The sequence below is a fragment of the Dipodomys ordii genome, unplaced genomic scaffold (assembly GCF_000151885.1).
Source record: "Dipodomys ordii isolate 6190 unplaced genomic scaffold, Dord_2.0 Scaffold1, whole genome shotgun sequence".
In the NCBI taxonomy this organism is placed as follows: Eukaryota; Metazoa; Chordata; class Mammalia; order Rodentia; family Heteromyidae; genus Dipodomys; species Dipodomys ordii.
The window spans coordinates 66,946,747-66,974,281 of NW_012267217.1; the positions used below are offsets into that span (position 1 = coordinate 66,946,747).

Here is a 27,535-nt window from a genome sequence, read left to right on the forward strand (position 1 = left end):
CCACGCCCAAGCAGAGAGAGCAGCTGGCGGGAAGCCAGCCCACTGTGTCACCCCGGCCTCACCATCCCCCAGGAGTTCTGCGCGGCCACCACATTGCTGAAACATCCTTCGGGAATGTTCTGAGTGGAGCCGGGGCCCGTCGATCTCCTCGCCTGTTCCGGGAGAGCGTGGATGGTGAGCCAGGCTCGCTGCCCACTGGAACGAGAGACAAAGCCCCCTGCGCCTCGGGAGAGAGGCGGGCAGCCGCCAGGTGGAGAGCAGGCCTGGAACCAGTACAGCAGTTCCAGGATGAGTCACTCAAGAAGATACGGATGTTACTGGAATTAGAGCAGCGAACCCTGGCCCTAAACGTAGACTCTACAGTTATTTAAATAAGGGAAACTACCCATAACATGAGTGTGGCCCAAGCATTGCTTGCTGTCCACTTCGTGTTTTAGGCGGGACATTGCCATAGCAGTGATATGGGGGTTTTGTTTCCCCCCTGGAGCTGGCTAGGTGCTGGCTGGGCATTGGGGAGTCAGACTCCCCACAAGAGAGCTGTGTACATGGACAGGCACCCCCACATTGAACCAGAAAAGGGTGACATGGAAAACCTAATACATGAAAACTCAACGTGTGTCCATGAGGCTTTGTGGTAAACCCATCTCCATATATCTTGTTAGAGGTGGGCTTAATATCAATATTAAGAAATAATCGCTATCAATAAAGTATGGCTGCTACATTAACATGTTTGGAAAAGAAAGTACACGCAGAAGCTAAATTTCCACTGATATGTTTTGGAAGTGACATTTGCAATAGATTTTAAAAAACAGTTTTGCATATATTCAGTGGTGGTTAGGAAAGACCAGTTGAGGTCATTTCTTTCTTCTTTTTTTTTGGTCAGTCACGGGGCTGGAACTCTGGGCCTGGGCGCTGTCCCTTAGCTCTTCAGCTCAAGGCTAACGCTCCACCACTTGAGCCACAGTGTCACTTCTGGTTTTCTGGTGGTTTATGGAATATGTGAATCTCATGGACTTTCCTGCCCAGGCTGGCTTTGAACCAGGATCCTCAGATCTCAGCCTCCTGAGTAGCTAGGAATACAGGCATGAGCCACTGGCGCCTGGCTAGTAAAGGTCATTTCTAAACCCTTCAGTGTGAAGTTTTCACACCTGACTCAATGCTAAGTAGCAATCAGAAAATGGAGGTGATAAAGCCACGTACTCTTGCCCTTTCCACAATGGGAGGCCCACGTCCCAGACTCCAGTGGCTTGTGGTCTGCTGTGCTGTGGGGGGGCCCTTGGAGTGGTCCGGCCAGCAGCAGCCCCAGTCCCGCTCCGCCTGCTCTGTCCTGCTGGCTTTGTCTCCTCACAGACCCACCAGCTCATGCAGCAGCCATGTGTCAGAATCCTGTCATCCCTCCATTTCTTGGTGTGTTATTTTTAGGGGTTGATGTGTTTTATGTCAGAATTAAGCACACCATCTGGCTCACTTATCTGCCTTTTGTGTGGAGACTTAGGATAGGCGCACACACGCTGACCCCAGGCAGCCTGACAGTGCTGCCATCTAGCAGAAGCCAGTGGCATGGTGGCTCCACGGGTGTGTCCCTCCCACTACCCCACAAACTTAAGTCCGAGGATCGCTGACAACTATGTGTCCCTTTGAATTTGGAAAACAAAGTGGAATTCACTGTATTATTTTAAAGAGACGTTTGCTATGTCTTTAAGAGCTTAATTTTTAATTTTTCTCTGTATAACCTCCACTTAAAAACATACCCCAAGCAGGGAACTGGTGACTCATGCCTATAATTCTACTAACTGCTCAGGAGACTGATATCTGGAAGATCAAGATCCCAAGACAGCCCAGGACTATATCCAAAATAACCAGCAAAAAGCCCAGCTGGAGTCATAGTTTAAGTGGTGGAATGTAGCTGAGCAAAAATGAGCCCCTGAGTTCAATTCCCAGAGGAAGGGGTAGAGAGGAAGGAGGAGGAGGAGGAGGAGTGTGTGCATGAGGAGTAGTTATACTACTCCCCTTGGTTTTATCTCACAAATTCAGTCTGAGAAATTAGGCCTTGGGCCCGGGAGGTTTAGTGAGTTGATTTCTCAGCCGGGAGGTGCAAGACGCCGTGCTTTTCCTTTATTCCCTGATTTGGGGTTGGTTGGGTTCTGTTTTGCTTTTTTAATTGCCTTTTTTTTCCGACTTTGTCTTGTGGCTGGGGTTTTTGACACAGGCTCTCTGTGTGACAGTCCAGGCTGGCCACACTTATGATCCTCCCACCTCTGCCTTCCTAGTGCTGGGATTACAAGCAGACCCTACCACGCCAGCTCAGTTTCCTGACATTTTCATTTGAATATTTCAGAAATACTTTGATTCTCAGGTAGAAGGGCCATGGCTGAAATGCTCAATTGTCCTCATAGCACGGATTGTCCAGTGGAGCTTTCCTGCACTGCCGGGGGGCGGGGGGGGGGGAGCGAGGCCTCCCTGCCTTGTCGGTTGTCTGCCTCCGCACCCCAAACTGTGTATTCAAGCCAGTGTGCGGCACACGCATCTGAGAAGCACATCCTCTGTGCTCCACTGTGTGCAACTGAGGTGGCCGCTTGTCTCGGTGGCCACTTCTGGTCTCTTGTCCGTGAAGGGAAGGTTGGAAGTTCAAGGATTCTGGAGGCAGGAAGAGAGCGGTTGGTGTGCCTTCTTGGAGAGGAACCAGAAGATACAACCTGAGTTTCTGGCCCAGTGAGAACTCAGTGTGTTTTTCTGGAGATGGCCAGCTTGTACCGGCCTCCCCACAGCTAACTCATTGGTGGGTCCCAGCCCTGGATGTCTGGTGGAGCCTGATTGGTCCAGTTTTCTTTCTTCAGCATGTGTGTCTTCAGCATCCCAGACCACTAGGATCTATCTGCTCAGCCCGAGCTGTGACCTGCCTTTGCCAGCCAAGGTTTGGCTCTCTGTTGATTGGGATCAACATTGTCTGGGCTGCAGGAAGTAGCTCTGGAGACGGACAGGGAAGAGTAGGGGGTTGATAGCTCTCGCAGCGTTTGGAGACAGACTCAGCTTTCTGGAAGAGGCACCTGCAGTGTGCAGAAACTTGGTCTCTTGCTGGATGCTGAGCTGTGGAAGAAGTAGCTCCCAAGCCAGCTCAGCCCAGGCTCCTGGACCCCCTCGCAGCCAGGCAATCCTCCCGCTCGGGCCCAACACCAGTGTGGCCCTGCTCGTAGCTCTGTAGGCTGTTCTGGGTCCCACTGAGGCTCTGCTGTCCATACAGGACAGACGGGAAAGGCCCAATTCTGAAGAGTTTCACCTTTTAGTTTTTAAGTGATGGAAGAAACTCAGATTTTGTATTTGTTTCATGTTACTCCCTAAGCAGGTATTACCCATTTAACATTTTAAAGTATTTCATATTTATCCATTTCCTTTACAGGTTGAAGAGAGGCCAGAGAAAGATTTTACTGAGAAGGTAAGGAATTTCTGTCTGTCTTGGGGGGTCATTCATTAATTAGAGGGTCCTGAAACCCACAGGTGAGACTCAGGGGAACAGGTCGCTGGCGTTTAGTAAAGGTGTTCACCCTCTCGTGAGGCTCGGTCGGTGGCCTGCCAGCGTGCTGTCTTTTGAGCCACTTAGAGTGTCCTCGCTGAATCGTGCAGACAGCAAAAGCCCAGCACAGCGACAGCCCTACCGGGTCCTGGGCGTCTGAAAATGAACCCATCTTTACAGCATACCATAAGCCCGTGGCAGACTTGCCAGTGTAGCCTCTGGATTAACGAAAAGCCGCCGTGGGCTGGGGATGTAGCTCGAGGGGTGGAACACTCCCTCGCAGGACAGGCTGCTGTTCCGTAGGCTGGTGAGTCACGTTGGGTTTGTCTGCGATCACATGTGGTCCTCCACACTGCAGGGGTCTCGCAACATGCCTGGCTTGTCGGCCGCCACGCTGGCCTCTCTGGGCGGGACTTCCTCCCGGAGGGGAAGCGGAGACACCTCCATCTCCATGGACACCGAGGCTTCTATTAGGGAAATTAAGGTAAGATGCTCATCTGACAAGCTTAGCCCCTGCCCTCCCGACAGCTCAGAGTTCTCTTGACCAGGACGCGGGGCAGGTCATGCCCACCGTGGGGCAGGCCTTGCTGCCCCCTCTGCCCTTCCCTGCTTGGGCCAGCACTCTCCCCACTGTTGAGCTGACTGCGCACCCCTGTGAGCCCTTGCGCATACTTTCTGGGTCTTCAGGCAGCCGATGCATGCCAGGCCCTGGCACAGGCCCTGCCCTGGCCCTGGCACAGGCCCTGCCCTCGGACGCCTTCTCTGTGGCCTGGAATGTGCCTTTCCCTTTTGTGGACCCTGCCCCCATGGTTTAACGGCTTGCTCTTCCGCTGTGAGCGCAGGCGTCATTCTCCATTATACCCTTGTCACCAAGGGTGGGGCCAGGCGCCTGGTGATATTCTCTGTGTGAGAGAGAAACCCAGCACAGTACTTTGTGTTCAGGACACTGGGGCAGGTGCACCTGACCAGGGAAAGCTTGGGCACCAGAGGGCAGAGCCGGGCCGGGTCGTGTCGGAGTCTGCTGTGACTGCTTCAGTGGGTGGCCCTTTGCTCCTTACAGCTGGGGGCGCAAGGCGTCCGGCCCACTGGTGCTATCTGAACACCCCGAGACCGAAAGACACTGAAGCACCCCACAGGGGCTCCTGTGCGGAAGCAGGGCCCGGCAGTTATGCACATGCCAAAGCAGAAAGAGGCTTTTAGCCACTTTCCCTGGAACTGCAGCTGCAAGCCCCACAGCACCTCGTGGGAGTCTGCTCAGCACACAGGTGCAACGGGCTGCCATCCTACTGGATCGAAGCCGTAGGCATTTGTCCAGCAAGTACCAGACACTGCACCCAGGCACTAGGAAGTTGGTGGTGAGGAAGACAGGCAGGGGGAAGACTTGGAGGCTCAGGGGCAGGGGCAGCGCGTGCTGACCTCCAACGCCACCATCACAGCGTGGATCTCAGAGTCTTTACAAACTGTGAAATACCCACTTCCAACAGAAAACCCTTAGCATAGCTGCATGCGCCTCTTATCCCAAGTGTGCAAGAAGTGTAAATAGAAGGATCGCGGTCCAGGCTGGGTAAGGCAAAAAGCAAGACCATGCATCAAAAATAACCAAAGCAAAAGGGCTAGAGGCAAGGCTAATGAAGCTGTGGGGTACCTGCTTGACAACTACTGAGTGAAAACCTAGTACTGCAGATGGGGGGGGGGCGGGGGATTCAGCACACACTGGGCATGGTGGTGCAGACCTGTAATCCCAGCACTTGGGATGCTGGGGCAGGAGGATGGTAAGTTTGGGGCTAGGCTGAGCTGTACATCGAGTCTGAAGTCAGCTTGGGCTACATAGCAAGGACCTGTTTCAGAAAACTGTGTGTGTGTGTGTATATATATGTGTGCGTGCATACATGTGCATCACTCCTGGGGCTTGAACTCAAGGCCTACACATTGTCCCTGAGCTTTTTTGCTCAACGCTAGTACTCTCCCACTTGAGCTGGAGCTCCGTGTGTGTGTGTGTGTGTGTGTGTGTGTGTGTGTGTGTGTGTGTGTGTGTGTGTGTGTATTTAATTAGAAATAGTCTTCATAGACTTTCCTGCCCAAACGGGCTTCAAACTTCAATTCTGAGATCTCAAAGCTAGGATTACAGGAATGAGCCACCAGTGCCTGGCACAAAAACCAATTTTTTTGAAGGTTTCCCAGAAGAAAGGACCTAGATGTATAAAAGCTTCGGGGGGGGGGGTGATCTCTGTCCATTCTTTTCCTAGACATCATTTACCTTTTGTGCCATTTCTCCCAGGAACTCAATGAGTTGAAGGACCAGATTCAGGATGTAGAAGGCAAATACATGCAGGGACTGAAAGAGATGAAGGTACCATTTACAAGTGTGTGGCCACAGTACTAACGCACCCATACTGCGGCCGACCCGCACGGCCTGGGCGTGTGCTCAGCCTGCAGAGGCCCTGCGTGCAGAGACGGGGGCGGAGGAGGCAGCATGGTGTGCGTTCCTCTCCTGTGCAGCTTCTGAACCGAGGCCGAGAGTTGGGACCCTCGTAGGAGAGGTCACCACCACATTTAGTGTTTCGTGCTTACTGCCCAGATTTGGTTCTTTCCCTTTCTGCAGTGGCCACATACAGGCATGTTAGGTCTGATTTGCTTCACGGTTCTTCCATGTCCTAACACGCATGCTCTCGCACCATGGAGATCGCTTGCATGCTGTGAGGTGTTGCTGGTCAAAGCAGGTCTGAATGTATGTCACCCTGGAGCTGTCTACACGCACCGCTCCTTTCGGGATGTGCGGGAACCAGCAGGTTACAGTGGGTAGTATAGCAGCTGCCCCGAGGAAGTCGCTGCCAAGGAACAGGGCCAGGAGGTCCTTCGGGCAGCACTGACAGACAGAGCTGACTCAGTCAGCAGGTGGTGGATTGTTACCCTGCCTTCTCATCTCCCCAGAAAATACCCAGCCAATCGTCTGACGTCAGGGTTGACAGACGCCAAACAGATCACCTGACTAACTCATCCTGTTCATAATTGTCGGCTCTACTTAAAAGAGGAAAAAATTAAGCCGGGCACTGGTGACTTACACCTGTCACTCTAGCTACTCAGGAGGCTGAGATCTGAGGATCACGGTTCAAAGCCAGCCTGGACAGGGAAGCCCATGAGACTATGAGCTGTGGCTCAAGTGGTAGAGCACTAGCTTTGAGCTAAAGAGCTGAGGGACAGCGCCCAGGCCCAGAGTTCAAGCTCCACAACCAGCCAAAAAAAAATTTTTAGGTGGGGGGAGTTTAAGACTAGCTCTCAGCTGGTATAAATGGGGAGCCAGTGAGCCGTTCGGTACACACGTGCAGGCCGAGGCCAGGTCCACCCTGGGCAGCCTCCCCACAGGACGCCAAGCTGCTCACGCCTCTCATTGGCTTCAGGTCGTTGGCCCCGGTCGCCATCTCCGCCCACTCTGTTCCCTCGGCCCTGGCCTCCCTGTGTGCATGGTTTGGGACCTGCCAGAGCCCCCCGGGAGGCACGAGGCACGGCGTGCGCTTCCCGCCGAGCCCTCTAGGAGGTTCCCGTGACCCTGCCCTCCCCACGGTCTGCTTGTGGACACCTGTGGGCCTCCATTTCCTGATGGGTCAGAACTCTGACGTCACCACTAATCCTTCCCTAGTGCCGTAGTCAGAACAGGGACCCCAGGCGCCCGTGGTGGCGCCGAGTGAACTGCCAGGGCCCGGCGGCGTCCCAGGCTCTGCCACACATCTTGTGTGATCACCTCAGCAACCGTTCAGGCGGCCGGTCCCTGTGGAGGAAGACTGTGTCCCTGAACAGTGGCCTCAGCCACCGCTGCCGTCCTGACCAACCCTTGACATAGGAGGGGGCCTTCACCCCAAGACGGTTGGGAACTACTTGTCTGAGCGATGAGAAACTGTGCACTGAACATAGCCCGGGCTTCTCACTGGCTCATCTGCTCTAAGAAATGAAGGTGGAGGTTTTGAGGCGAGCACCAAGCTTTCCCACTGCACCTTCACAACTCTGGCCCGGTTTGTGCAGGACTCGCTAGCAGAAGCTGAGGAGAAGTATAAGAAGGCCATGGTGTCCAACGCCCAGCTGGACAACGAGAAGACGAACTTCATGTACCAGGTGGACACCCTGAAAGACACACTGCTGGAGCTGGAGGAGCAGCTGGCCGAGTCCCAGCGGCTCTACGAGGAGAAAAGCAAGGTGAGCGTCTGGGGGTGGGAATGGTGGGAATTCTTGTGTGGGGGAGGTGTGTGTGCGTGTGTGTGTGCATGGCGCATGTGTGTGCGCGCATGTGTGTGTGCATGCAGGTGTGTGTGCGTGTGCGCGTGCGTGTACATCGTGCTCATGCATATTTTAAACCGTCACCCTCCCACTGTCCAGGACACTCTAGTTCTGACGTAAGACTCCCAAGCTCTTGGCTAAGTCCTGAAATGTCAGCATGCACAGGTTAACAGCAAACTAAAGGACGTTTACCACAGTGTTAGTGTTTTATGTAGAAGATAAGACACAGGCCTGTGAAGGCACTAGGGGCCTTGATAAGGAACAGTCAGATGCTTCGAGAACGTCCTGCTAACTTGTGATTTTCATTTTCTCTCAACACCATAGACAGACAGGGTTTTAAGAAAATTGTATTCAGTTAACTTTCTGCTGATCGGGAAAAGGCACAGTTCCTTCGTTTAAGAATACCTTTAAGCTCAGAGAAAGACACCGCCCTGTATGAGTTTTCAGGAAGAAGCACTGGAATTAATTTGTTGCTAATTTACAACCAGCCTGAGCCTAGGTTGAGGCTGCTGACACGGCTGGGTTGGCAAAGCTGGGCTTAGCTGTCACGTACAAGCCCGGCATACTTACGTTTCATTGTTAGGAATTTGTTGGTTTTTCAAACCCTAGAATATTGTCCGGTTCTTCAGAGATCCTGAGATAAGCAGGGGATGTAATGTGTGGGTCACTTTTTTAATGGCTGCATCCTCAAAATCTCAAAGGAAAACCAAGGTCCCACTGATAACACAGGCCTCCTCCTCCGCTGCAGAATTGAGTTACAGCTAACGGGAGACTCCCGCAGTTCTCAAGGCTGAGCTCTGAGAGCACTTGGGAGGGAGGGAGGGAGGGAGGGAGGAGTGACCCCAAGAGTGCACCAGGCCCCATCCTGGTAGCAAGGTACCACAGTGCGGTGCGGTCCAGCTCTTCTAGAACACCACCCTCTGGGCCTGGTTCTGTGGCCAGGCCAGGAGCCCCCAAGTTTCATTATAGAGAAGCCAGGGGGGACCTCAGTGTGCTCCCAAGCCTGACAGGATGGGCCTTGTCACGGCCAGGAGGAGGAAGCCGGGAGCAGAGCTGGGGTCTTGTCCCTTCTCAAAAGGCCCCTCTAGGGAAGGGCTCTACCGTAGTGGGTGCCACGCCCTCCTGAGGCCAGTGCTCCCACAGAACAGAACAAAAATGCCCCGGGACGAGGGTGAGCCTGCAGAGGTGCGGCGGACCCAGGGGCAGCTCCGCCACGGGCCCCATGCCTGCTGCTTGGTCCTGGAGTGCAGCCCTTGAACAGAGCCACCACACGCTGCCACCTCACACAGTCCCGCCCACCCCAGCACTGCCCTGAACGGGGGGGGGGGGGGGCCTGCCTGGGAGTGGCCAGGAAGTGCCAACCAGTCCCGTCCACTGCTCAAGGTTAATTTATGGATGGATTTGGGGTGTTGCTTGCTTTAGAAATGGTGATGACACCCTAACAAGTCATTTGTCCTGAGCGGAATGCCGCAGTGAGAGCGTGGAGCAGAATGGCAGGGCCGCCCCTCCCAGCGCTCCTGCTTTCTGTCCTCCGCAGGAGTTTGAGCGGGAGAAGCATGCGCACAGCGTCCTGCAGTTCCAGTTCGCCGAGGTGAAGGAGGCGCTGAAGCAGAGGGAAGAAATGCTTGAGGTAGGCCGCTTTTCCTGGCTGTGCCTTTGGACATGGCTGCCTCCTGTTACTGAGGCAGAGCAGGCTCCCAGGGCAGAGTACTAAGGACCAGGTAGCTCTAACAACCAGCCATTCCTTTCCTCGGTTCTGGACAGCAGGGGTCTCAGGTGAAGGCCCTGCAAAGGAGGTGCAGGGGCAGGGCGGGGGAGGGGACATTCCTCCTGTCTGGTCAAAGCCCTCCCTGCCTGTGGCCTCATTTCCTCATTGAAACCTTCATCACTTCCTAATGACCTTGTCTTCAAATACAGTCATCTTGGAGGTCAGGACTTCACTGTATGAATTTGGGGAAACACAACTCAGTAATTTGACAGATGCTAAAAATTTTAATTTTAAGAAAATTCAATTTTAAGAAAAAAGTGATAACTTTTTAAATGTAGGGTTCAGATCATCTTGGATGCCTTACTTCGGGAAAGCGTTCCTCTCCCGGGAGAGAGGAGTAAGGTGTCCACTTTCTAGTTCCTAGAAATCATAAGACTGTCATTTTTTAAATTTTTTTATTATCATTAAATAGTTGCGCTTTTAGCATGGTTGTCCTCAGTTGTGAATGCAGCGAGGTTAGCTCGGCAGGGAGATTGTGCGGCATTGATTTCAGAGGCAGAGCGCAGCCCTCCACAGTGCCCGACGGCACCACAGGACCGTCACGAGGAGTCCTTGTGAGATCAAAAACACAGCAACAGATTCTTCTCTGGGGCCCCAGAAAGGAACTCAGGCCTCTGTACACTTCTGATCTCCAGAACTGTTAAGAGAATAAATCATGGAACTGTGCATTTCTAGAGCACTGATGAATTCAGGGTTGAAGAAAGAAAACCTTGCTGGAGTTCTTCAGTCATCTGGCACTGGGCTTTTTCTTCCTGCTTAACTCTTGATCTGCTCTCTTCCTATCTGTTCCTTTCCTCAGGAAATCCGACAGCTACAGCAGAAACAGGCGAGTTATATCAGGGAGATTTCTGATCTTCAGGAAACCATAGAGTGGAAAGACAAAAAGATAGGGGTAGGAGTCTCGAGTCTTTGCCAATCTGTGTCAACGGGCTGCTGCGTAGCGGAGGCCGTCCCTGTGTGCAGAAGCAGTGCGTCGCTGGTGTGGTGTGCATGCCGCGGGCAACAGCATAGTTTGAAGGAATCACACAACATTTCCAGAGCCGGACTCTCTCTCCCAGGCAGCCCTGTGTGAGCCCTGGGAGCACAGGGCACCGGCAGTGAGGACAGTGGGCATGCTGCACTGCGGGTGGAGGGTCAGACCCCAGAATTCCCTGTTCTGGGGTTGGCTGGAGTTCTGTTTTTCTCGGGAGGGTTTGCAGAAGCTGAGGTGTGGTGGCAGAGGCCGGGGCCCACACCCTCACCTGGAAGTCTCTCCAGGGAAGGCCTCCACTGACCCTCCTTCCACCCATGGTGGCAGTGACCGTTAGAAGAGAGGAATGCTAGCAAGTCACTGCTGATCCCCAGTGACCAGAACCAGCAGCCCCCATGTGGCAGAGCCTCGACACAGGACTAGAGGCTATACGGCCCCGTCATGGACAGGCTTGCCAGGTGAAACCTGTCGTGGTTCTACTTTGACATCTCACCAATGTTGGGGGGGCGGGTAATGGATGGAGGGAGAAGGAAAGGAAGGGAGAAGAGAGAGAGAGAGCAGGGGAGCACATAGATGCACTCTTACAGACCACTATCAGGGACAACAAACTTCCGGATCCATTAGTGTATAAAAGTAGCCTGAGATTATACAAATGCGGGCGGTTTAGCATTTCTTCTGACTCTATCCCTCGTTTAAGCAGCTGCATCACTTCTGTTAACTCCTGTCTCCTTCAAACTAAGCTAGAAAACGATGCCATACTGCAACCTACTTCCACGCTGCTTGGCTTTGTGTAGCTCACAACCCCGCACACACACACAGGTGTGGGATCATTTGCATCTCCTGGGTGTCTAGACTGAGTGAAGCATGAATGCTCCCTGCCTGCCTTTCGATTGTATCCTTAAAGAAGATGCTTTCTTGTGCCTGAAGTCTATTGGTGCTCTGCACGCTGGAGCCTCCTTGTTCTGTGCCTTAAGTAACCTGCTGGTCTGTGCCTTCTCCCTTCTCTCGGCTCTGCGCACACTCAGGCATTAGAGAGGCAGAAGGAGTTCTTTGATTCCATAAGGAGTGAACGAGATGATCTTAGAGAAGAAATAGCCAAGCTGAAAGAGGAGCTAAAGGTATGACGCCGCTGCTGCGTTTCTGGGGTTCTGTGACTTGTGGGTGCTGGAGATCATTTCATGTCTTCGATGTGTTCTGCCAATAAATTCAAATCTGGGGATCACCGGCAGGGTCTACATTTGTTGACGCGAGTACAGATGTGGGCGTTAGGCCCAGGGCGATTGGAGACCAATGAGCAGCTGATCTTGAAAGCAGCTCCGAATTCCATCTCTGATTTTTCTGACATTTATTTAAAGGATTTTTTTTTCCCCACGAGTGTTGGTTAGCCCTCTAGGGTGTTATTCAGTTAGAGAATGTGTTTGTTTCCTTGTTCCAAAGCGTCTGGTCCAGGGACTTCTCCAACAGAACGTTGTCTGTGTAATCAGACCTAGAGATGTGCTAGCCCTTAGGAAAGGGAGTTCCATGTCCTGCGGGGCCGGCCATGTGAGGAGTCTTTGGTGACCATGACAGCCCAGCAGGGGGCTCTGGGGAGCTGCCAAGGCACTGCAGGCAGGGGTGATAGTGAGAGGGAGGGTGCTGGCCCCAGCAGTGTCTAGAGAGAGCTGTGTGTAGAGAGAGCAGTGTCTCGGGGTATGGTCCAGCCTGCTCCTCAACTGCTGCGTCGAAGCCAGAGCAGCAGAGCAGGACTCAGTAAACCAGCGCCAAGAAATGAATGACACATTTGCTGATGCAAGGCTGTCCTCAAACTCAGAATCCTGTTGCCTCCACCTGCCAATGCTGAGATTACAGGTGTGGCCTGCCACGCTTCGCCACAGCCAGTTGTTGTTGTTGTTGTTCTTTAAACTCAAGCCAGGGCTTAAGTTGTTTCACTTTTTTTTTTCAGATAGGGTCCCAAGTTTATGCACAGCCCGGCCAGGACAGTGAGCTTCCTGTTGATGCTTCCTGTGAATGATCCTGCCACCAGCCTAGCTTTTTTTTTTTCAATTGGTTGAGATGGGGTCTCATGACCTTTTTACCCAGGTTGACCTTGAACAGCAGTTCTAGTTCTAGATCTAATCTAGAGTAGCTAGGATTACAGGCATGAGCTACTGTACCTGGCCTTGGCTGGAGCTTTACAATGACAGGCTCCTTCACATTGGTTCACCCGGTTTTCCACTTGGTAGCTGCTTACAGGCATCACCCATAGTTCAAAGGGTGCTGTTAGGAGGATCTTGTTCCCAGCAAACTCAATCATGGAACACATAAGAAAGCAGTTTTTGGAGGTTGCCTAGATATCATGAGATTGATGCCAGGCACTTTTCTGTTCTGACATGGCCACCCTCTACAGGAGAAGTATCTTCCTCTTCTATAATTACTAATGAAATACAGTTTAGCCTACTATCTCTTGAGTGTTACAGTGAGTGTGTTTTGTTCCCAGAAACATGGAATAATCCTAAATTCAGAAATAGCTACCAACGGAGAGACTTCAGACACACTCAATAATGTTGGATACCAAGGCCCTACCAAGGTGACAAAGGAAGAGTTCAATGCCCTCCAGTCAGCTGGCGACGGGGCACTGGGTAAGCATTGTTTTCCTTTGGATCCTTCAGCCTCCCAATCAGCACTGGGTCACCTTCCATGCATTATTACGACCAAAGCAATCACCACTGATCAATTAACAGTCACACCGCATGCCATTTGTTCTGTCACTCCATGGTCATGTCCTTGCCAATGATGTGATTGCCCACACGTGCTGTCCGGCATGCATCTCTGTTCAGTGCTTACCACCAACGGCTCATGTACACATTTCTTTTGCTTCTCAAAGTTACCAAGTAAGACTGTGAATGCAAGAAAACAGTGCCGAAATCCTGTGGCAATGTTAAGAGTACTGTTTGGTCCTCAGATATGTCCTGTGTATGGCTTCACAGACTTGTCACTAGATCAGGGTGTAGTGCGAGCTGGGGAGCGGCAGAGCTAACCGTATCAGCCCATCCTTCCTGCACGCCCTATGTCTTGCAGAGGTTTGCGTGCACAAGGCTCCTGTGCATAGCACAGGGACGCTTGGAGGGGGTGGAGGATGTCATGGTTGAAAGCTGCCCCCAGGTGGACAGGCAGCCTTGGCAGGGAGTCTGGCCAGAGCTGTAAGAGGTAGAACTCGCCCACCTGGGGGTCACCAGTGATCTCTGTTGCCATCTTTTTGCTTCTGCAAGAATATAAAGCGGGAGAATCCAGTAGCTCATAGGAGTATTTTCAGTCACCTGAAAATACTCACCAGTTAACATCTGTCATGGTATTTGGCTTTGAGATCTGGCCCATCTGGCCCTGGAAGCTGATGGCCTCATAAGGTGGGAACAGAGCCAACGTCTAAGGCTCAACTGCAGCTCAGACACCTTCATCTTATCTCTTACCATGTATGTGTAGACACCATCTCTCAGGATCTGTGGTGACTCTAAAGAAATACAGCTCTTGTAAACTATGTGGAGGGTTTTTGTTAAAAAAAAAAAAAGAATTTCTATAACACCTTTATAAGAGATGCCTGAGTAACTTAAGAATTCAATCTTGCTGCTCCTGTCTAAATACACATTGTACAGATCTTTGGTACGCTTTATGAGATGTTTAAAAAGCCAGAAAGATCAATTTACATGTGTAAGTTGTCTCCAAAAGTTTTCTGAGGGCACAGCTCATCTGTAAAGAAACTACTGGGGCTTCTTAGTATGTGCGCATTTTAAATTTATGTATGCAGCCTACTTCATTAATATGAAATGAACATCATTAAATAATAGTACATTATCAAACAATAGTCAAAATTACTAGAAGTACTGATATTTTTCCCATTTTCTTGGGGTCAGACCCCTAGATGGTAAGAGGGCCAGGCATTCGTGTCCAGCAGCATGGTGTCTAACAGACTGGAGTTTTGTAGCTTTGCTTTTGAGAACCCCAAACAGGAAAACAGAACTGCCTATTTCTAGAGCTAGGGGCAGCATGGCTCCAGTGGTAAGGTCCTTGTCCAGGAAGCACAAGGTCCTAAGTTCAAACCCTAGTACCACCAAGAAAGAGAGAGGGAGGGAGAGAGGGTTGTCCTTCTGAAGCAGTGATGGCTGGCTATGGAATTACGTGGTTGCCTTGACTTTCAGTGTTCACTGGCGGCTGCAGGGAGCTTCTCCCTGCCTGAGTGTTTGTGGACAGAGCAGGGGTGCTCAGGGCCGACACAGGGTGCTTTGTCAGGATGACAGTGCCTGGGTGGGGGACCCTAGATTTCTTTCTGCCATGCAGGAGCTACTTCAAAAGCCTGTTCCTTCAAAAGCTGAGTTCTGAATGCCAGATGAATGGCCTTTTACAGATTTGAAGCCACTGTGAGGGCCGTGTGGGTGCAGTGCAGTCTGAGGGCGCTTACAGTGGTGTGGACTGCGGTCTGTGCTCAAGCCCAGCATTTGGGGCCGCGTGTCTGCCTGATCAGAGCTCTTCCTATTAGTTCACCTTTGGAAAGCAGCTCCTTCAGGTGTCCAGCGGCCACCCTCGCGGGGGCCTGTGGCTGTGGCCTTCGCTGGTCAGAAATGTACTAATGCAATCGCTGCTTTGCCGCACAGAACTGGCAACGGCTTCTGTTCCACATGATTCCCTGGTGATGCTCTTCCGTTAGCACCCGGGCAGGGCGGGCATTAGAATGGGTTGGCGTTTTACTCTGTATTAACTGGTCACCGCATCTTGGGGTCCCTTCAATTCTCTCAATGGTCTTTTAGGAAGAGCCAATGGAGTGGAGGTGAAAAAAGAAATTGTGGAGACTGTGGGGAAAAGAGAAACCTCGCAGCACGCTGAGCAAGAGCAGCACGAGGAGAGCACGGGAGAGGCGTGTGTGGACAGAGAGGGCTGGCTCCCCGGCGAAGGTGCTGAGCGCCGGGGGTCCTCTGAACACAGTGCCTCGGGACTGTTAGCAAGTGCCGGCTGGGAGGGGCAGGTGCAAGGCCAGAGTCTAGGGAACACTTGTGAAAGTCCAGAGCAGGTGGGATCAAGCGGGGTGGCAGACCTGCCAGACGGCGGGGCCGGAGCTCCCCCCGAGCAGTCTGGCCCTCAGCGCCAGGTAGACGGAGAGCCGCCCGGCCCGGCGCCTGTGACGCACAGTGAGGACGCTTCGGATACCCAGAACCACAGCGAGAACGCCGAAGCGAGTCGGGAAAGAGCAAAGCTGGAGGATGTGAAGACGGACGTGGAACCGTCCCGCCAGGAGTCCGTCCCCGGGAGGATGCCGGAGACCGAAAAGATGGGCAGTCCAGTCTCTGGGGACCCGGAGGGGAACCACGTGGAGAGCGAGGTAGTGGCAAAGGCAGCTGAAGCTGGGGAGCACGCGGGAACAGCGGCCTCAGGTCCTCCTGCGCATGGCAGGGACACCGCCGTGAGTCCTGACGGGACGCACATGGCCGAGGAGTGGGACGCAGGCCGGGGGCTCAGCTTAGAGAGAGAGCTCCCCAACCAGGAAGGAGCCAAGCTCCGGGGGACCCCCATGCAGAGCCCAGAGGCAGCGAGGGAGAGCACTGCAGAAGAGGAGGGGGGCGTGGAGCCCGTGGACGAGGAGCCTGTCCAGACAGACGGACAGACCCCCAGAGCGCAGGCAGCCGCCGGCAGCCCCGGGAGAGCAGACACTGAAAATGCAGCTGACATGGAAAAGAGCCGCCAGCAGGGGGAGGCGTTGGATTCATCACAGAAGAAGACAAAGAACAAGAAGAAGAAAAACAAGAAGAAAAAGGCGCAGGCCCCCATAGAATCCCTGCAAGATGTCAAGGACACGTTAACACGTCAGAACACGGGTGCAGGGGGAGCTGAGGACGAAGGGCAGGTACCATTTGCTGACAAAAACCAAGTCACCAAAGCCCTAAACAAGATGACCAAAAATCCAAAACAGGAAATTGGGATAGGAAGCAATGACTATGTTGATTGTCCAGAAAATCCTGAAATGATCCCCGAGGATAACGGTGCCGACCAAAGGGCAGGGGAGGTGACAGCTGAGGGAGACACATTGACCTCTGGTGAGGGTGCAGGTCAGTCGGCAGACACCCGTGCTAGCGATGAATTAGATGGGCAGGCTACAAAGAGTGCTGCTGGTGGTGTCACTCAGAGCAGTCCCGCCCAGCCCAAGAATGGAGTAGGAAACGGCAGCTCCCCTCCTCAAAATAAAAGTCCCTCCCATGGCATTGAAGATGCCCAACACTCAGGTCAGACAGCTGGGAAAGTTCTAGACAGTATCAGTGTGGATAATGATGACTTGTCAGCAGCCGCAGGGGAGCTGGGAGACCTCGGCTCAGAAGGAGCAGGGAGTGAGCAGGGCAAGAGCAAAGAAGACTGTACCATGTCCTAGGCAAGCAGCAGCGGAGGGCCGGTGGAGGAAGACAGGCTTCAGAGCGAGGCTGAGGACTCTGCCCAGAAAATCCAATCATAAGAGACCCTTGTCTTTCCTGTCCATCACTCATGTGCACAGAATGTTCTAAAATGCTGTAGAAGTACTGTATGACAATCATCCACTTTAAGTTATAGACTGTTACCAATAGATTAGTATTTAATTAGTATTTAATCATTGAGGTGATCACCTAGATTAGAAAGAAAGACACATTCGTTTTCATTTCAAGTTCTAATCAAGAGCATTCCGTGATAAATGCCAAACCATAGTGTGTGCCTTCACTATCTGTATTCCAGCCTAAAGTAAAAATATTTGCCTTAGGTCAATATGAATGTGGTGATTCTTGACCAAATATATCAGCCTTTAACCGAAATGACCAAATAGCATTCTTAGATTTCTGCATTATGAATATTATGGATATTTAAATAGCTACATCTCCCTCAGATACATGTGCATTCATATTCAATTTTACTATGCATGTGAGAGACAATATGGCACATTATTTAGAGGAGATAAACACGCAGCATCTAGGTCACTGAGTGGTAAGACTTGCACCTTAGAACAACAGCCGACGGTTTTAGGACACAGAGATGCCCTGCCTTTCCCCAGAACTGTCACCTCTCACACCAATGCCTTCAGGTCTCATTGCAATGATACCTGCAGTTATTTTGTGGTTCCATGTTGATGATGTACCAAATTCATTTTACAAAAAGTTTTTAGGGTTTTTTTTTTCTGGAAGTGATACATTGACATTTCACTTCCTATTGTAGAATTTAGGAGATACTGTCATTTAACAAATATATAACCTCAAATTTATTTCTCTGTTGAATGTATAACCGTTGTTCCAAAGAAAAATACAAAAGGATACCTTTTGTACAAATTACTAAGGAGTAGTTTGCATAGAGTAGGGTATCTTAAAGAGTTGAATAACTTTTGGTATTTTGGCATAAATATTTTTGTTGTTTCTTGGTATATTCTTACTGGAAAGTTCTTGCTTTGATCTACTTGAAGGAGATACATATTTTCTATATAAAGACGCATTTAAAAAGAATTGTAAAGTTGAATAAAGAGTAACTGTAAAATTTTTCTAAACACAAGGGAATGTATATTATGAGTTGCTGACCCTTTGTGAAATTTCGACTTGCACTACTGTTACAAGATATAAATGAACTCAAAAGGACCAAAACCTCAGCAGAATTTGAGGCAATCCTAAGGGTTATGTAATTGAAATAAAAAGCATTTTATGATTTTACAAGCCTGTGGTTTTGGTCTTTGGGTCCTTGAGCTGTGGCCCTGGCTCTGGTTCACACAGTGCCCTCTTGAAGCCACGCCCACTCTGCGGGCCACTCCAGGGTTCTAGACAGACCTCCTGCTCTTGCCTTCCTCAGTGATAAGTGAGCTCCTCTCTGGTGGCCAGCCTGGTGCCAGGGAGGGGCCCCCGAAAGGAAGACTTGGTGGTCCTCCTGTGTCTCCTGTGCTCCCTGGGCCGTCCTGGTCAGATCCTGATTGAGGGGGGTCTGCTTAGCCATACTGGGACCGGGAGAGGTTGGGAGTGTAAGGACCGTGGCGAGGAAACCTTAAGACCATGCATGCGTCCTGCAGAAGAGGACGGTGGGCATGGAAAACTCCAGCTGTGTCACGGACAGAGAAAGGCGGGAGCCCTGGAGACGGCGGCCCAGGGCTGTGTAGGGCGGCTGTAACTTAAGCAGGACACATTCACCCTGGAATGTACGCTGGAAAACAGCTCTCATTCTACCTTCCAGAGCCTTCCAGGGTGTGAGCCAGCGACTGAGTTGCCAAGTGTTGACATCATGCGGCCTGCCGTTTTAAGTGCTTTCTTTCCCTCTCCTGTTCCTCACCAGCACGTGTCGGGCTCGCATCCTCCTCCGCTCAGCCACCCCAAATCTGTCATCTCCCCACCCCCATGTGTCTCACAGATGATCTTTACCCCTTTGTCACTGGAAGAAAACCGCTCACCACTGAGACCTTCAAGCCAAAAGCGGGGCTGTTTTTCCGGTGAAAGCAGAAAGTTGCTAGTATAGAATCATGTGACTCCTTCAAAGGCGTAATGCTGAGGCTAAAGGCAAACAGGGAAGCTGAGAGGTGTGTAGGTGTCTGAACAGGGTACAGAAAACTTCACGAAGAACCTGTGAGAGCCAGATACACCGCATTCACTGCTTTCTGCCATTGCAGAGTGTGTGCTCCGTATTTAGTACTATTAGTAGTAATGCTTCGTACCTCCAGTGATGGAACACCTAGCGGCCTGAACCTGACGTCGCCCTCCTCTCGAGGACCCTGGCATGTGGCCGCCGGGGTGGGTGGGGTGTCAGAGGGTTTGTCTCCTTTTCCACGGATGTGCTGCATCCTCGCATAGCACCGTGACCTCATCGTGCAGGGAACACACCAAGAGTCACCACAGCATCCTGCCCCTGGAGGAAGAGCAGGATGGCAGCTGTGCCAAGGGCCTCTGCCTAGGCCGTGTGGTAGCTGTGCGCAGAACGCTTCATCTTCCAGAAGGAAAGTCCTCAGACTCTGCCCTTGTCCCCATCTCCTATCCCTCTCTCCTCAGCTGGGACAGCTGGTGGCTGCTGGTGTGGGGAAGTGCTCTCCCCTGTACAGAGTTCTCTGCCTCCTGCCAGAACTAAGTGGGCCTGGCACTTCATCTCCTGGTCTCGGGAGATGGAGGCTGCCTGGTGGATTTCAGAAAAGTCAGTGAGGAGGGACAGAAGAGATATGACAGTTGCTTGGTTGTTTGTAAAACCCCACCCCCTTCCCCATGTTTGTGCACACGGAGGGGGGGGGGACACTCCTGGGCAATGGGAGGAGGGGGCCTCGTGTCAAGGGAACCCGTAGATCCATGGCCAAAGCCCCCTAGATGCACCTGCTCTCTGAAATTAGCCCTCAGACTGCAAAATACACATTGCCAATGTTTGATCTGGAACGAGCCGCTTAACCTCAGGGTGCCAATGGGCAAGAACCCGCCTTTCAGGTTGGAATGGAGACCAGATCGAGGTGAAGCACTGGGAACGTCAGTGCTTTCCGAGGGCCACCCGGCTGTTGGTTTTTAAATCAAAACAAAGGTGTATTTTATATGAATTATTTTCTCTTCACACGGCCACTCAAAGGTAATTTTTCACTCAAGAATTTGGAGCCAGGAAGCGTGGCAGGAACGAAAGCTCGGGATGGGGGAGCCAGGGTTCCACCCCAGAGGTGAGAGTCCGGATCTGGAAGGTCCACTGCGGCAGGGGGCAGGGGCACCCTTAGAAGGCCATTCAGTTGTCCCGGGCCTCTGCCTCATCTGAAGGAGAGAGTACAGCGAAAGCTTGCCCAAACAGCTCCTGGGCTAGCATGGGCTGATGACAGTGCCCACAGCCTTGTGTATGTATACTACATACATCACCAACTGTTGCCCTGATTTTGCATTTAAATGAGTGTAAATCTCCCCAGGCCTCGGTCCCCGCTGTGGGTTGGAAGATTCTAGTTGGCACTCAGAGTGACACAGACCCTTCGGAGCCCGGGGTGAGAGGAATCCCAGAGTCCAGAACTGTTGGGCAACTATGTTGTCAGTGGGCGTGGAACTCATAAGTACAGAGTCAAGGCTCTGCACTAGTGAGTCTATGAGACAGAGGGAAACCAAAAACCTCACCTGGGATGTACCTGCGGGAAGGAATTCTAAGGGAAACCTTGTTGCTCTTGAAACATTGATTTTCAGTGTGTTTATACCTTGCTCAATATGTTAAACATGAAGCCTGTGAGATCTTGTGTTGCAGTGTGGTTTGCCTAGCGTTCTTGCATGCTAACCTAAGTAGAAGATTAGCCTGTTTGCATGAGCCGGAGGCCCTCCTGACGAGAAGCATGTCGGGAGGCTGGCGCCACCCCCTTGGCTGAGTTCCTCCCCCATCCTGTCTGTGGCCTCCTTCATCGTGGTATGTGTATAGTGACTTTCATCACTTACTTCACTAACTTGAATGAGCATTCTTCAATTAGTGCATGCTAAAAAGTGCAGCTTATGGATTCATCTGAACCTATGTCTTTCTGGTTTCTTCAGATAATAGGTTGAAAAAGCTTGTCGATGAGCGAGAATGCTTACTGGAACAGGTAATACAACCTTTTTACTGCTTTATGAGTTCTTGAGCAAGACACCTGAAACCATAAGTGTTCTCCTTCTTACTTCTAGCTTATGTGGAAAATCTATAGAACTGAACATGGTGCCTCATTCTCCTGCCTGGGAGATTGAGATTGAGAGGATCGAAGTTCAAGGCCAGCCCAGAGAAATAGTTCACAAGATTCCATTACAGCCAATAAGAAGCTGGGCAGAGTGGTACATAGCTGTCATCTAGGCTATGGAGAAGATATAAATAGTAGGGAGAGAGGGTGGGGGGAGAGGAAAAGGGAGGGAGGGAGAGAATGGATATGTTAACATAATAGAGGTAGAGAGCTATGATAAATAGTCTGGCTTGGGCAAAAAGACCCTGTTTAAAAAACAATGAAGGCAAAAATAGCTGGAGATGTGGTTAAAGCAGTATAGTACCTCCTAGCAAGTCCAAAGCCCTGTTTGCAAGCCTCAATGCTACAAGGAGAAAGAAGAAAACCCCTGAAAACATCATGCCCAAAAACAGCACACCAGTCAGCTGTGTTGACTTGGTGATTTTGTCCGAATAGAACATCCTAAGTCATACGAGGCTTGCTGAGGATGCCACAAGGACTGAAAGCCATGGCGCTGAGTAAATGTAGTGGAAGGCCAAGTTTAACCATTGAAAGGCAAGACGTGTCCCGGTCATGGTGTCCACTTCTCCCCTGACTGCCTGCCCATGAAGATCCGTGTTCTGCTCTCAGCAATCAGCATGTTCATTTGTACAGCTGATTAAAATGATTTAAACTGTAACTTCACTGCTCTTTCTGCCCCTCCCAAAAAACAGCAGGTTGTAGTTCTCGTTGATCTTTCCTATATGCAGGACAGTTAGGAAAGTATTCTACAGCCACTGTTTAAAGAAACTCAGTGCTCCAATTCCCCTCATAACCAAATGCAATTGCCTTTTACCATCTATTAGATTCTTTGAGAACTGGATGAAGCATTGAATACAGTGGAAGGAGTCTCTCAAAGCTCCTGTGTGTTTTCAGGAGCACACACCCACTGTAATTCTGTAATAATCTCCTTAGAGGAGTTTGTACCTTGGGTCTGTAATCAGTGAGAAGAATGGGAGGAGGAAGGCAGGTGAGCCTCTACTCATGACTCCAGAGATTAGACATTAAACACGAGGAGCAAGGGAAACCCCACCTCTGGATACTGGAAGATGCAGCCACGGCAGCCAGCCGCCTTCACCTGCCCTTCACCGTGTGCTGTGTCTGTGAGAGAGGAAGTGTGCACAGGCCACTTCCCTCATGGCTGGCTAGCACCTCTGAGGAAGCCTGCAGCTGGATCAGTGCCGTGAGAAAGGACAAGGTTTCCTTTGAGACTTCATTGCAATAGTTCGCTCCCAGTGGGCTCTGAGTGTTCCCTTCCGGCCTCCCTGTACATAATCATGGGGTACAGGAACACACATGTTTTAAGTATTTGATACACTGTCTCCTAAGTCCCAGAGGAACTTCCACTTCAGAAATAACTTCTTTCCCCGAGTTAGAAAACAGTTCATTGATGATACTCTTTTTTTGGAGGGGGGGTTCCGGTTGTGGGGCCTGAACTCTGGGCCTGGGTGCTGTCCCTCAGCTCTTCAGCTCAAAGCTAGCGCTCTACCACTTGAGCTACAGCGCCACTTCCGGCTTTTTTCTCTTTGCTTATGTGGTGCTGAGGAATTGAACCCAGGGCCTCAGGCATGCAAGGCAAGTGCTCTACCACTGAGCCACCTTCCTAGCCCCGATGATATTCTTTAATAAAAATAAATTAAAAATTTAAAAAAAGCAATTCTCCTTCCTGAGAATACTACCAGAATAAACTGCCCAGCAGGTTTCTTACTTTCCTGGCTGGTCTTTATGAAATGGGGCATATTCCTCTGGCTGGTAGAGCAATGTGCAGGTCGCAAGCTTCCGGTGCTTTCTCTCCTGCATCCCCGTCTCTGGCATTCCAGAGACACGCCAGTGAACCCCAAAGCAAGAGCTTACTCATTCTGAGTATTGGTTGTCATTTCATACAATGTTTCCCCTCTGACAGACTCTAAATTCAGCTTTTCACTTTGCTCCAGAAAATAAATTAACACATTTTATGGGCGGTGTTTCCAGGTTAAGAAACTCAAAGGGCAGCTGGAAGGGAAACAGAAGAACAACAAGCTGGACTTCAGTCTGCGATCTGAAGACGAGGTCTTGGAAAACGGGACAGATGTTCACGTCATGGATCTACAAAGTAAATGGGAGGGAACGCCCGGGATTCCCCACATCCCCCCACCCCCCCAGCCGCCCCCAAGGCCCCTGAACCCAAGAGAGCAAGGAGGGCAAGTGGGCGGTGTCAGGGCATTGCCTCTGTGGGCCCATGGACTAGAGCAGGTACACGGGTGGGCACTGGCGGACACCAAGTTTACTCTGCCGGACACAACCAGTCCTTGGATCTGCTGATACCGGAAACGCTGAGAGGCACATTTATTTGTATGCCAGAAACCTAGAAACAGGCTTAATGGATAAAACTGGGTCCAGTCTCTCTGCCCCTTCCCATCTCACTATGTCTTTGTCATCTGGCTCAGAGGATCTCTGTCTCTGTCTCTTCCTTTCTCACCTTCCTTCTTCCCACCCTCCCTCCCCTGGGGTGTCCTGCCAGCAGGCCCCGGCCACACAGGCCGGTTCCCAGCCTAGGCTCCTGGTGAGCGCCCATTCTCCAGCTCTTAGCTATGACAAACGGTGGACCCATGGGCCAAAGTTTCCAGATCTGTGAAATGAGGGGAGGAATGCGAGGCTTGCTCCTCCGAACAGCTTTAAACATTGGAAGCCAGGAGCTTAACACATTTTTCCTTTCTTTACCCTCTAGGGGATGCCAACAGACAGATCAGCGACCTCAAATTTAAACTTGCAAAATCAGAGCAAGAGATAACTGCACTAGAACAAAATGTACGTGTGCACACCTTCAGCAATGATGGGCAGCTAAACTAGGGATTAAGTCGAAAGAAGGCCTGGAAAGCTGAGGACCAAGAGCAGCAGAGTTTTAGGGCTAAAAAAGAAAGTCTTAGGGGAACAAAGGAAGGTAGCAAGCCTGTCACAGTATTGCTTCCAGATAGAACCCCTAGGGAGGAAAGATAATTATTAGGACAGAGGAGCCAAGGTCCTGCCAGCATGGTTCTCCCTCAACAAACCTCTCCAGCAGGACAGTCCCTCAGGAGGGAAAGATGGAGGCAAAGAGAGGTGCACCTGTGCGCTGAGGCCTTGGAACGAAGCAGTCCCCTGAAGGTGTCAGAAATAACAGCAGGCCCTGCGCTTGGCTAGAACCTGAATAATACCCCAGTGCTACGCCATGCATCTGTGTGGCGCATTCTCTCATCTTAATCACAGCTTTTGACCCCAAACGTAATAAAGCAATTGGAAAAGGAAATCAGATCTATAAACTTACACCAATGGCTTTTCCCTCACTTGTAGGTAATAAGGTTAGAGAGCCAAGTATCCCGTTATAAAACAGCTGCTGAAAATGCAGAAAAAATAGAAGATGAACTTAAGGCAGAGAAACGGAAACTCCAAAGAGAGGTAAATATCCTAGTCTCGTCAAAGCAGGGAAGGAATGGGTAGCAACAGCGACGGCCCCGGATCGGGGCAGGAGAGGGTTACCACGTCCAGGCCGCTTGTCACCGGCCCGTCTGTACTCTATATCCTCTCCTGGGGCGGGCGGGCGGGCGGGCGGGCAGGGGAACACGGGAGGGATGGGCAGGATGGAGAGCAGCACTGTCCGAAACACCTGTCCGGCGGGGCGGCCACAAGCACCACTATGCTCTTTGAAAACTGCACATCCTTTACCGTCCTCAAGAAACTCCAAGATAATCAGAGCCTCTGCTGGGCACAGGTCTGCGTGCCGGGCACAACCATTGTTAACCTGTTTCTTTCAGCGTTCCACACAGTGTTCCACCTCCCGCCCCGGGCCAGCTCCGGAGGGGTGCTTCTCCTGTCTCTTGCTTCGGCTCTCTCCCTCGCAGGGTTCCCCTTCCCCTTCACTGTTTTGTGAGGTTATGCCTAATTCCCTGCACATTCCCAGGATGCTTTGGGAGAGCTGTCCACCCACAGGGCCAGCATCTGCTCCTGCAGAGGAGGGGGCTTCTGTCCCAGAACCCTGGCCACCCCGCTGGGGACGTGGGGTGGGAGGGAGAGCATGCCCTGGGTTCCAATCCCCGCATCGCCACAATCATGTGATTGTGGTGCTTCCTCCCTGGGAATTCTCTGTTCCTCCACCCACTGGTCCAGGACTCCCGCTCAGTGCTCTTCCTGCTGGGCTCTGGGCCCCGGCTGTCATGTTGGCCTCAGGCATTCGTGCTTTGGTTTCTGGCCGCAGAAACCTTCCTCCTGGCTTCCTCGAGCTGATCCAAGCGCTCCAGCTCGGCTCTATTTCTATTTTCATGTCTGTGCCTCACTCAGCTTTTAAGATACCTTTAGGGTCCCCACTGGTGTGTCCTTTCTGGGACGTGTCTCACAGGAAGGAAGCCCCTCAGCAGTCAGGATGTCAAAACCATAAGCATTTCTCCACATTTCAAATGAATACATACGCACGCACGTGCGCATGGTTGGGATTTCAGGGAGTTGTGGCTTTCAGTGGGACAGAATGTTGGCGATTTACTGCTATGTTGGAGGAAGGTCATTCCTTAGAGCTCACTGCCTTCCCTTCTTGCTTTAGCTTCGCTCCGCACTGGATAAAACAGAAGAGCTCGAGGTGAGCAATGGCCACTTAGTGAAGCGTCTGGAAAAGATGAAAGCGAACAGGAGCGCACTCTTGTCCCAGCAGTAAGCACCAGCCTGACAGGCAGCTGAGCGTGTGGCCCTTGGGTTTTTCTCTGTACTGTGAGCGCGCCATGCCTCCACGGAACGCTACGGGGAGCCCTGGCTCTTCCACTCGTGCCGGGATCCACCCCGGAGAACCCAGCAGCCGCCAGCTGCAGCCTCGTCTGCAGACCCCTTCTCCAGGCTGGGCCGACTCTCAGAACCTCCAGGTTTCTTCGTAAGCACACTGGGCCTCTGACTCTGACGCACAGCCGCTTCTCAATGCATGGCTAGGGACGACCCAGGTCAAGATGAGCGTGGAACATGAGCTGTCTTTTCACGTGTCTCGCTGAAAGTGAAGGGGAAACGTTACAGTGTGGGACTCCTCCATGGCAAAACTACAGTTTGAGCGACTTCCGTAGTATCTCTTAGTCTACGCTTTTCATACACAAAACACTGTGGAACCACAAGCCATTACCAAGCAAAACTCACTGCAAACAAGAGGATGGTCTAGGCGTAAAAGTGACCTTAAGAAAACTCTTTACAGGCAACAAATAAAGCTTTTCTAAGGGATTTTTGCATCTGTTCAGTCATGAGAGTACTTTTTTCCAGGGTAATTAGGCAATAGCTCTTCTCTGAAAAAAAAGACAGCTTTTCATTTGCATTATATTTGGAATTGAAGTTGTTAACTTCTTTTAAAGAATGTTCTATTAGAAAAATAAAATATGAAATGTTAAAAGACTTGAGTGATGTGGTTTTAAGTTTTTTTTCCTACTGAGAAATAAAATCTTTAACTGATTGCATATTTGTTGTTCTGTGTATCTGGGGTCTTTTTTAAACATTTTAAACATTTCTATTTTCTTTATCTTAAAAAGATGTGAGAGAGGGGAATATTCATGAGCATTCAGTGCACTTGAAAACACAAGAGGTAGACTAGAGCAGAAACTGCTCACGAGTATAGTCAGATAAAAGAAGAGAAAGTTTGGCTACTTGGTGATTTTTAATTGCTTTTTTTAATCTGTTATTGTTAAACATAGCTAGTTAAGCCGATCAGATATTAGCAGGCACAAACTAAGACATTATCACCCAAAACCATATCTAGTGCTAACATCTTGACACATGATTAAGAAAATGTCCCAAGTTGGGAACTAGTGCTCACACCTATAATCCTAGCTATGTGGAAGGCTGAGGTGGGGAGGATGGGAGTAAGAAGCCAGATCACGCAGAAAAGTCCAAGAGACTCCATTTCAACAGAGGGAAGTCAGAGTCACCCTCATTTCTTAACCCAAGAAGTCTGAGCTTACAGAGTAAATCGTTCCCTGCAGATGTAGCTCCTGGAGATTGGGTTGCCGATTTGTTCTCCTGTGGCTGAGTATTTACCCACAGCCGGCTGTCCTCACCAGAAGCTGTTGAGCACCTTCCCTGGGCTCTGCCCGCTTCACCCTAGGAGACCCAAAAATGACTCCCATGGTGGATAAATCCACACTGACTCGCACGGTGCTGCTGCTTTCTTCTGTTCCAGCCAGCCTAGGGGATGGCGCAGCCCCCACTCACGCCAGGTCTTTCCCTTGGCTCATGTCTCTGGAAACACACTCGCCCGCAAGTGTGCTCTACTAATCTCTTAGCTCTCAGTCTCACCACATGGACAGTCACGATTAACCGTCATACTCGGAAATACTTCTGAAGGACAGGAATCTCCCAAGCCTGCTGAGA

The 27,535-nt window shown here is 51.1% G+C and overlaps 1 protein-coding gene across 1 annotated transcript in view; it reads left to right on the forward strand.

The window, feature by feature from the left end:
• Positions 1-26,568, forward strand: part of Lrrfip1 (leucine rich repeat (in FLII) interacting protein 1) — a 73,451-nt gene extending 46,883 nt beyond the window's left edge. The window contains exons 13-25 of the mRNA XM_013023643.1: positions 3,398-3,433; positions 3,870-3,995; positions 5,790-5,861; positions 7,529-7,699; positions 9,318-9,410; positions 10,348-10,440; positions 11,544-11,636; positions 12,995-13,136; positions 20,994-21,043; positions 23,162-23,282; positions 23,898-23,977; positions 24,500-24,604; positions 25,740-26,568. Coding sequence (XP_012879097.1) covers positions 3,398-3,433; positions 3,870-3,995; positions 5,790-5,861; positions 7,529-7,699; positions 9,318-9,410; positions 10,348-10,440; positions 11,544-11,636; positions 12,995-13,136; positions 20,994-21,043; positions 23,162-23,282; positions 23,898-23,977; positions 24,500-24,604; positions 25,740-25,850 — 1,293 coding nt within the window. The 3' untranslated portion in view covers positions 25,851-26,568. The remainder of the gene's footprint in view (positions 1-3,397; positions 3,434-3,869; positions 3,996-5,789; positions 5,862-7,528; positions 7,700-9,317; positions 9,411-10,347; positions 10,441-11,543; positions 11,637-12,994; positions 13,137-20,993; positions 21,044-23,161; positions 23,283-23,897; positions 23,978-24,499; positions 24,605-25,739) is intronic.
• Positions 26,569-27,535: the final 967 nt, after the last annotated feature.